The 9,260-nt window shown below is 48.9% G+C and overlaps 1 protein-coding gene across 3 annotated transcripts in view; it reads left to right on the top strand.

Annotated features, from left to right (window-relative positions):
- LOC135911616 (SEC14-like protein 2) overlaps window positions 1-9,260 on the top strand; it is a 49,656-nt gene that overhangs the window by 20,465 nt on the left and 19,931 nt on the right. The window contains exons 2-4 of one of the 3 annotated variants that reach the window (XM_065443943.1): window positions 2,370-2,487; window positions 3,538-3,762; window positions 8,079-8,148. In XM_065443943.1, coding sequence (XP_065300015.1) covers window positions 3,697-3,762; window positions 8,079-8,148 — 136 coding nt within the window. In that variant the 5' untranslated portion in view covers window positions 2,370-2,487; window positions 3,538-3,696. Of the gene's footprint in view, window positions 1-2,369; window positions 2,488-3,401; window positions 3,763-8,078; window positions 8,149-9,260 lie in introns of those variants that run through there. The other 2 variants (XM_065443944.1, XM_070539720.1) reach the window with 2 other exon arrangements.

Below are 9,260 nucleotides of genomic sequence, written 5' to 3'. Positions count from 1 at the left end.
TTCGACGGGGAAGACCTTGGAGCAGAGATTAAGTTAGGTACGCTCACTAACTTTCATTTCAACGCGTTTATGAATTAATGGGTGGGCGTTATCTTGTTTGATAAGGTAACGTATGAAAACATAAGAATCGTCGGATGATAAAGTGAAGGAACAAGAAATCATCAATGGATAGCGTATTGTTTAGAGCAGACAAAACAAAGCGAATGTATTGAAAAGTGCAAGCTCGTGTCTGGAGGACAACTAGGAAAGCAAGATTATAAGGTACGCCGTGACCCGGCGAGGGAGCGTTATTTTTTTATTTTTATTTAATTTAGGCAAGTGGGTTGGCTAACCTTTACCAACCCGCCGTGGTTGCTCAGTGGCTATGGTGTTGGGCTGCTGAGCACGAGGTCGCGGGATCGAATCCCGGCCACGGCGGCCGCATTTCGATGGGGGCGAAATGCGAAAACACCCGTGTGCTTAGATTTAGGTGCACGTTAAAGAACCCCAGGTGGTCAAAATTTCCGGAGTCCTCCACTACGGCGTGCCTCATAATCAGAAAGTGGTTTTGGCACGTAAAACCCCAAATATTATTATTATTAACCTTTACCAGACTGTCTTACGCGCCCGTGCATGACGCTGTTTTCTGGAACAATGAGGCGTTTGTCGATTACGACGATGATAAACCACACGATTGCCGCAAAACCATCGACATTAAAGGTTTGGACAACTTGGACAGCTTTCAGGTGTGAGCTTTGCGCCAGATGACATTGAGGCTTGTCACCGTGTTCGTGCTAGAAATAAGCCGGGCCGCATTATTGTACAGTTCACGCGACGGCAGAAGCGGGATGCCCTGCTTGAGAAGGCAAGAAAATAGCGTTTTGAGAACAGTGACTTTGACAATGAATCAGCGTCGCCTGTCTACGTGAACGAACACTTATGTCCAACACTAAAACGTCTCCTCGGAATGGCTTCGTCTAAAAAGCGCGAAAATGGGTGGAAATACGTATGGTGCCGTAACGGGGAGATCTTTGCGAAAACGACAACGACTGTTATCGTGGATGCATTCAAACACGAGGACAGCTGTGACGTTGTTGAGTCAATGAGGGTCAATGAGTGAGAGGGACACACACACACACACACACACACACACACACACACACACACACACACACACACACACACACACACACACACACACACACACACACACACACACACACACACACACACACACACACACACACACACACACACACACACACACACACACGCACGCACGCACGCACACACACACACACACACACACACACACGCACGCACGCACGCACGCACGCACACAGTCCTGTGCCAGGGTCGTACACTTGGTAAAAGTGCCGTCGACCTTGATGAAACAGTCCCACTTACAGACGATCGCATGGGTTGGATCTAACCACGAGCTCCAGATACTCCTCAGTTAAAACTCCCCCACACTTGTGAGGTGTGACTGGTGGTGGGTTATACCCTAGTTACACGGGCGTGCTAACCACAGTTAAGACGCACCTCAGTTCCGGCTAACCGAAGTTATAACTTGAGGTTAAGCGCTCGTCCCCTTCGGTTGTGTCCTATACGTGCTCTCTTGCGCTTAACCTGAAGTTAAACGAACTCACGCTAAGCAACGTACGAAAATGCACGCACGTGCTCACAACTTGAGACACCGCAGGACTCGATGAAAGCTGCCGTGGCCTTCGATTATATCCGGTAAATGCGCCACCTTGAAGATTTTCTCGCAGTATAGGCGAATGCGCGGCCTTGACACCAGTCGGGGAAGGTCCTTGCCATCAGCCGAACGTCACCGCCGCCGGCGAAGACAACGACTGCTTTCCTTTTAACCGGTTTTAGTTGGCGAAAGGAAGCAGAAGAAACATGCATCCTTAAAGAAGTAGCAGATTGTTTTGCCCACTGGACAATGAGTGTAGCTATGTACAGTTGGCGCCTAAAATTCACGGGACATAGGGTTTGCAATAAACAGCTGTATGCCCACAAATCCTGGGCACGTACAGCCTCGTATTCAGATTTGTAGACTGCAGTGGTTGTGGATGCATTGTGCATTTGCCTGTGTGTATGCCTTATTTTGTCTATTTTGTCTGTTCTACACAGCGGCAGTGCTGCTATCTTGTATTGTTTGTCTTGAAACCACCCTGTAACGGCCTTCGGCCAACAGTATTGTTAAATAAATAAATAAAAAAAGGCCTACACACATTGATCTAATAAATTAGAAGCGGCATGTTTTAACGCGACGGAATCTCACAATTTTCGTGGAACTCGTGTCCCCCAAACTTTTGACGCCTATAGTGTATATGGAATTGACTTTTTCTTTTTCTTTCCTTTTTTCCCCTTTGGGCGTACAGCGTGTCAAGTTGTACAAAGGCTGGAAGAGGGCAGTCCTGCAAACAGGCTATACATTCAAGCTCGACGAAGGCGTTGGAAAAGCGAAGAACTTCAGGGGTCAAACCGCACATAAATACGGTAATAATGCATTATATTTATACGCAGAAGAGTGTTGCTTATGCGGTTATGTTTCGAGAAGAACTTTCACCTCGGAACACAATGCTTCTTATTCTAAAATGGATGGGAAAAAAAAGAAACAAGAAAATAGCGAAAAGCTTTAAATATCCATATTACAGCAATGTAATTCTAGAATAATAACAATGGCAATAAAAACATCGCAATTGTGTTCAATTTACTTGGCAATCTGTTAGAGGCGATGACATGTAATTGAACTTTCTCAACCGTAACGTTAACTATCACGATCATTAGACGTCTCACTTCTGTGGGCCTTTAACTGTAACTTTAAGTAAATTTTCAGTTTACTCGTATTCGCTAAGCGCTCCTGCTAAGTAGCTGCCTTATGTCTTATAAGAGCCATCTCCATGTTTTACATTCATTTCACTCGATCGTATCACATACGAAAGGCCCCGGCTAAACGTGTCTTGCAAAATTCACCCTTATCAACGCATGTTTCTCGGAGTGGGAGTCTAGCCGTGCGTGCAAACTATCGCCTGCTTGTGCGTGCGCTTCTTAAACAATAGACTCGAAAACAATGTACTCTGTTACGTAAACGACAGCAATTCACTGCACTTGTAGGCGCTAGAGCCGCTCAAGTCTCAGAGACTAACCTCACCTCTGTGTAACGTATAACGTCGGGACATGCGACCTCACTTTATGCGGCACGTGTTGACTAGGCGATTCGGCGCTCGTCAATTGATCTTTTCTTCTTCTTATTTTTCGTGGCAACCCGTCATTCTTTGAGATCAATAAACCTACAGGTCTGGCTCGGTGATCAGAAGCCTATCAAACATTAGCCAACTGCTGCTACTAACAACTTCTGCTGGCTTTCGGGTATAGTTGAGTAGCGTCATTAGGTGCCCTTTGGGACCTTCGGATCGGACCGCCGGCCTCTTAGCGCTATTTGTAGCGCCGGCCGCGAAGGCCTTCAACACGATCACCGCGCGCGCATATGCACTCACTTTCCCCGTTTCTTTCTTTCTATCATTTTTTTTTTCTTTTCGACGGCAGCACGTTGCACTTGGCGGCGTCGTAAACAGCGCCATCATCGCCTCGGTCACGGCGAAACGACGCGTACCCGCCGACGACGATATCGACTAACCCTCTCGCCCGCCGCCCTTGGCACAGTATGTAGCAGACGGCAGCGAAGCGCCACGCGACGGCCACGCCATGAGCGCAGCAGACGACGCCGCTGTGGATCGGCTTAGCGCTAAGGAACGCGTTGCCCTCGAGCAGGTAAGCGCCACAACCACGACGTGTAGTTAGTTATTGTGTAGTGGATGCATGCACGCTAATATGGCGTGGGTTCCGTTGAGAGTCGAGCAAGAGGCGCTCAACTCTTTTGACCGCGACGAGTCTTTTTTGCCACCGCGCGGCGTCGCCGCGTATCCTGCAGCGCGAGATGGCGCTCTCGTCCCCAGCCGTCGCTCACTCAAGCCAGCGCGGGCGATGATAATTGGTGCCTTGTCCCGTTTTCTTTCGCTCGTTTTTGTTTCCGTTGATTAGATAGCAGACTCGAGAGAAGCGCGGAGGTTCGCGATATGTCATGGAGCCTCGTTCGTAGGTCCGTTCGTCGTTGTGCCTCTTTCGAATGGCTTTTTTCAACCGTAATGGTTAACCATTTAACGGCATTATTGAACCTCTTAAAAAAAAAAGCCTTCATGACACAAACTCCTAGATGCGAAGAGCTGTGCCCGCTCACGCGGTTTCCTTTAGAAATGTGGATTACGCATAAGTGGTTTGAACGTATATTACGTGAAACGCATAGTCGACGTGGTACACTAAGAATGTGCAAGCAGATTTCGCCTCCATTTGCCATATTCGGAGAAAATACCTTACGCTGCAAACTTGAGATTTTAACGCGATAGCGTTAAGGAGCTCGTGTCGCAGAAAAGCCGGTGTCGTCGGCGTTGGGTGTCGGCGTCGGCGGCGTTGACCGTGAGCGATAAATCACGGCAGGCGCTTCATAAATAAAAAGCAACTTCCAAGATTGGCCCGGTGGGAATCGAACCAGGGTCTCCGGAGTGTGAGACGGAGACGCTACCACTCAGCCACGAGTTCGATGCTTCCAAGCGGTGCAAACGCGCCTCTAGTGAATGCGGTGTTGCCTTCGAAACGAGCCGTGGAAAGTTACACTGCGGTGTATATCGGTAATTATGAACATGCAACGTACAGAAGTCACAATTACACGAGTTGCGAAGTGCGTTTCCGCTGCATTTCTTCTGCGCTTTCCGCACACGCAGAGCCATCTTGCGGCAAACACAGAAGACTCGCTCCTCTCAATGTACGGCGCTGCCCCGACAGGAGGCGCGCCGCGCGCGCATTGGGACCGCTGCCAGGCGCGTCGCGGGACTCCCTCTCCCCTGACGACGCTTCGCCGTGCTCCCGGTTTAGATCACTATCTATCTCTCTGCCCGTGCCGATCACGACGTTTGGCTGGCGTAGATCGTTTCCCCTCCGAGACACCGAGTTCTTTGGTTCGTTCCGTTCGCTCAGGCGCACGTTTCGTTGCCGCGCCGAACGCTGCGTTGCTCGACGCTCACCGCGTGATAGGTGGGCGCTAATTCCGATGCGGGGCGCATCGTAAGTGATCGCTGTGCCGTAGCGCATTGTCGACCCCTTGGCGGGTCGACGGGAACGCTGTCACGTCCCACTCTTGAAGGCGAAGCTTAAGCGTCCTCCAATTTTTTGTTCACGCTGTGCGTGTTTTACTGAACGAACAGTTCGTTCAGTTTACGTCCCGTCACTGCTGAACGTGTTGAGCATTCGAATTTCCGAACTTTCTCCTCACTAAGCTGGAAAATTATTAAAATATTTCACTCTTCATACAACCATTAAAAAAAGATTGTTGAAATGCACGAAAACGTTTTCAGCCATATGCAGCCGCATTAAAACGTTTGAAAATACTTGAAAGATCTGCAAAAATGTGTCGAAAATGCTTTCCGTGATGTGTGGCAAACCTCGATCGTCGCTGCCGTTGCTCAGCGTTCTCGACGCTGGTGACGCAGGTAAATAATATGGCATAGCTGATAACTTCCGGGAGTAGTAAACCGTGTCGCTGCTGCTGCGAGTCGAAGACGCATACGGTCCAACGAAATGTTGCGGAAAACCTGCGGTGCGCCTGTAAGTCCGCGTACACGCTCACGATGTTCCACGGAATGTAAAGCGTTTTCATCACTCGGTGTAGGAAGGAAGGAAGGAAGAAGTGGAGAAGGAAAGGCAGGGAGGTTAACCAGTTTAGCTTAACCGGTTTGCTACCCTACACATGGGAGCAGGATGGGGGCGATGAAAGATGGGGAAGGGGAAGAGAGAGAGAGCACATAGCACAGCACACACACATCGTCCGTTAGAGTCCATCAATCTGGCGTGGTACGTGATATCACAGTCACAGCCGCTTGTCCAATCCCGTCTCTTTCAAAAACCGAAGTAGTCCCTTCGTCGCCTTCACCTGCGATGTCTTCTGTCAGCGGCATGTGAAAATCGTGTCGAGGGACAATGGTCTAGTGTCAAGGTGCGCTAGAACGGATGCCAGGGACTGTCGCTGAACATTATATTCGGGACAGTCGCACAGAATGTGTTCCAGCGTCTCCTCGCAAAGACAGGCATTGCAGAGAGCGTTGTCGGCCATTCCAATGCGGAAGAAGTAAGATTTCGTGAAAGCCACCCCTAGCCATAAGCGATAAAGCAGAGTCGCCTCTCTTCGGCGTAGTCCGGCATATTGAGATGCATCAAAGAGGGCAGGTGGTATTGACGGTTGCTCTGGGTGGTCTGGCTGTTTGGTGTGCACCATAGAGAGAGCGTGATCTCCTGTGCAAGACACGCATGATAGTGAGGTTACTCAGCTATACCTGCACTTTTCACCCTTCGAAGAAAGCGCCGAGGAAAACGTGAAAGAGTCGGTGCTCTATCCCGGAGTATTATACATGTTCGACAGTGGCACATCTGTCGAAGCAACGCGCGAGTAACTATGGGTTCCATTCGCGTCTGTTCCCCCTGGATTAAAAAAAATGATAACAAAAAATGTAATGGCGCTATTTATACGTGTCGTCGCTTTTTTTTTTCTTTCTTTTATGCAGCGAGAACGCTGCAATAACTTTTTTTTTCTTTGCGCGGCTTCGAATAAGCGTGTTTTATGTTGTCATAGTGCGTGACATGCATGCTCGCATATGCTTTGCCATTGTCTCCGGCCAGCTGTATAAGATTGTCAGTCGACCGCGACGTCGAGATATATTCATGCTACGATTTTGTGTTTGTGCTATTCCCGTATTCCAGGAATAGGGGGAAGGGGGGGGGGGGGGGAGGGACGTCTTTAATCGCGAAGGGCTGACGGCAGAGCTCCGAGAAGCTGCGGATTTCGAAGGAAAACTCCGAAGAATATACTCCGCTTTTGTATCCGCACCCTTCAAAACGCTTGCCCCCTTTGGTGCTTATCTTGCCCCGCGACGGTAATCTATCTCGGCCGCATTTCCTTTCTTTATCGCTGCGTGCCCGGTACTTCCAGATCACGAACGGCATGCGCGTTATCAGCATGGCACAGTATTTTATTCTCGAGAGGAAAGCAGCGAGCGCAGAGTATTCGAGAAAGGACACACAAGCAAGGCAAGATGACGATTATCGTCGTGGGACAATTAACGCAAGCCCGAAAGGGTGCAAACTTTTTTTTAAAGAGTGCAACGCAAGCTCTGGCAAGGCAGAATTTTAATCATAAACAAGAAATGTAACACGGCGCCGGAGCTATATAGCGGATGTGAATATAATACGGAGTTATCCATGCAACAATTTGCTTAAGCGTGGAAGGCAAGTATACTCCCCTCCCTAACGGCTCACTCACGCTAGGCCGATTTCGGTCTGTCGGAGTCAGCGTTTTTCTCCTTCGTGTCGGTCCTCTCGGCAGCTTTGTTAATAAACAAGTAATTAAGTCCTTCGTTTGTTCGTCCGCTAGTTCATTATTTCATTCAGTCGCTCATTTCTTTATTTTGGAAAGCTAAAATGGAGCAACGAAAAGCATGTGTCTTCCAATTACCGAATCATGTCCTCTTTTAATGCGTCAGCATTAGAAATGTCAAAGCGGGAACAAATGTATACATGTGAATGAAGTGTGGGAAGCCTGTCACGTTGTATATATATATATATATATATATATATATATATATATATATATATATATATATATATATATATATATATATATATATATATATATATATATATCAGCTGCTGGTGGTCTGATCCGGACCACTGTCAGTTGCACTTCGCTTCTCGAAGAGGCAGTACGTGTGTCGAATGAGAGCTCCTGAACAACGTGGGCTCTTCGATGTGGTTAATAGGGTAGCCAGCTAGACGCATTTCTGGTGAACATCGTTGCCTTCGCTCTTTAATCCCACATTCTCCTCCTCCTCCTCCTCCTCCTCCTCCTCCTCCTCCTCAATGTTGTGAACGTGATTCAAATCATGGAAGCGGGACCTCAAAGGGGCGCTAACGTATTTCTCTCGCATTTAACGCTAAATCGCTGCTGACTTTTCAACACAGACTCTATCGACACTTTTCCGCAGTTCAGAATCTCAACGGCCGATCTTTCACCGCCGTCACGGGAAGACTGGTACCTGCTCAAATGGCTGCGAGGTAAGCTCATTAAGAACTATACGCGATGTGCGCCTGCCCTGATGCCGGTGTACGAACGTGGACGAAACGACTAAAACAAACAATGACGGAATTCAGGCATCGTACAAACGGCTTATATACTTACCTGCAAAACATTGACATGCATTCGGCCATTAGATCGGTGCTTCCGCATGTGACCCACGTATTGCCCATACATATGTGACAGGTGACTTCTCCAAATAATGCGAACGCCTTCGACGGCGTGGCTTCCTCGATCCAATCGCTGTTTAAAGTACAGCGCACCGCGGAGTGGTCCATGTATAGTGCAAAACCGCGCGCACCGATCGAAGGCACCACTGCAGCGTGCCGGAGAAATCGCGCGCCAGTTCTATTGCGTAATCTAAAAGCACGCGTCTGCCGTACTAACTTTGTCGGGACGTCCTGTATGCCGACTCGTAATCCCGATGCTGCACGAAACTGCGCCGAACAAACAGCAGCAGTACAGGTAAGCATCAGGGGAAAAAAAAAGCACAGCGATTGTCGCGCTTGGCCGAAGCGACCTCGCCAACCAACCGTCACGTAAACTAGCACAAAATAATGACGTACGGGCTTCATACTGCGAGGTATAGTTTAGCAAGCAAGAAGAATCGCCTTTGCATCACGATAAGCGCCGACTCGGGCGTTACAAGATCGGAAGCTTCGAGAGACACTTTGGTAGAGAATTTTTGTTTCCGTTCTTCAGAGGGGGGGGGGGGGGGGGGGGTGAGACATCCCAAGAGCACTTTGCGAGAACGAAGGGCATTCACGTGGGGCGCGCTACAGGGTGACTGTGTTGTAAACGCACATCTATACGCGCATACCGAAGCGGTATTCTTCGTTGATCACTTTCGCCCCGAATGTCACCTTCAGAGCGCGTCGATCGATGAAACATGGCGCGCCGCTTGGATATGACTATAAGACGGTGCGACCTCCCATCTGCGTTACCTTAAAGTCGAGTTGTACTTTGTGCATGGAAATGATGGATTTATGTGGCTACGACTATAGGCGTCGCTCTGAGCGGTACGTCACACTATATCGGGAGAGTATCCTCGAAGAGTGATAGATCGAGCACGCTGCCCCTGTCACCATGCAGT

This window comes from Dermacentor albipictus, chromosome 5, assembly GCF_038994185.2.
Source record: "Dermacentor albipictus isolate Rhodes 1998 colony chromosome 5, USDA_Dalb.pri_finalv2, whole genome shotgun sequence".
In the NCBI taxonomy this organism is placed as follows: domain Eukaryota; kingdom Metazoa; phylum Arthropoda; class Arachnida; order Ixodida; family Ixodidae; genus Dermacentor; species Dermacentor albipictus.
This window is presented reverse-complemented; position numbering and strand designations above follow the sequence as displayed.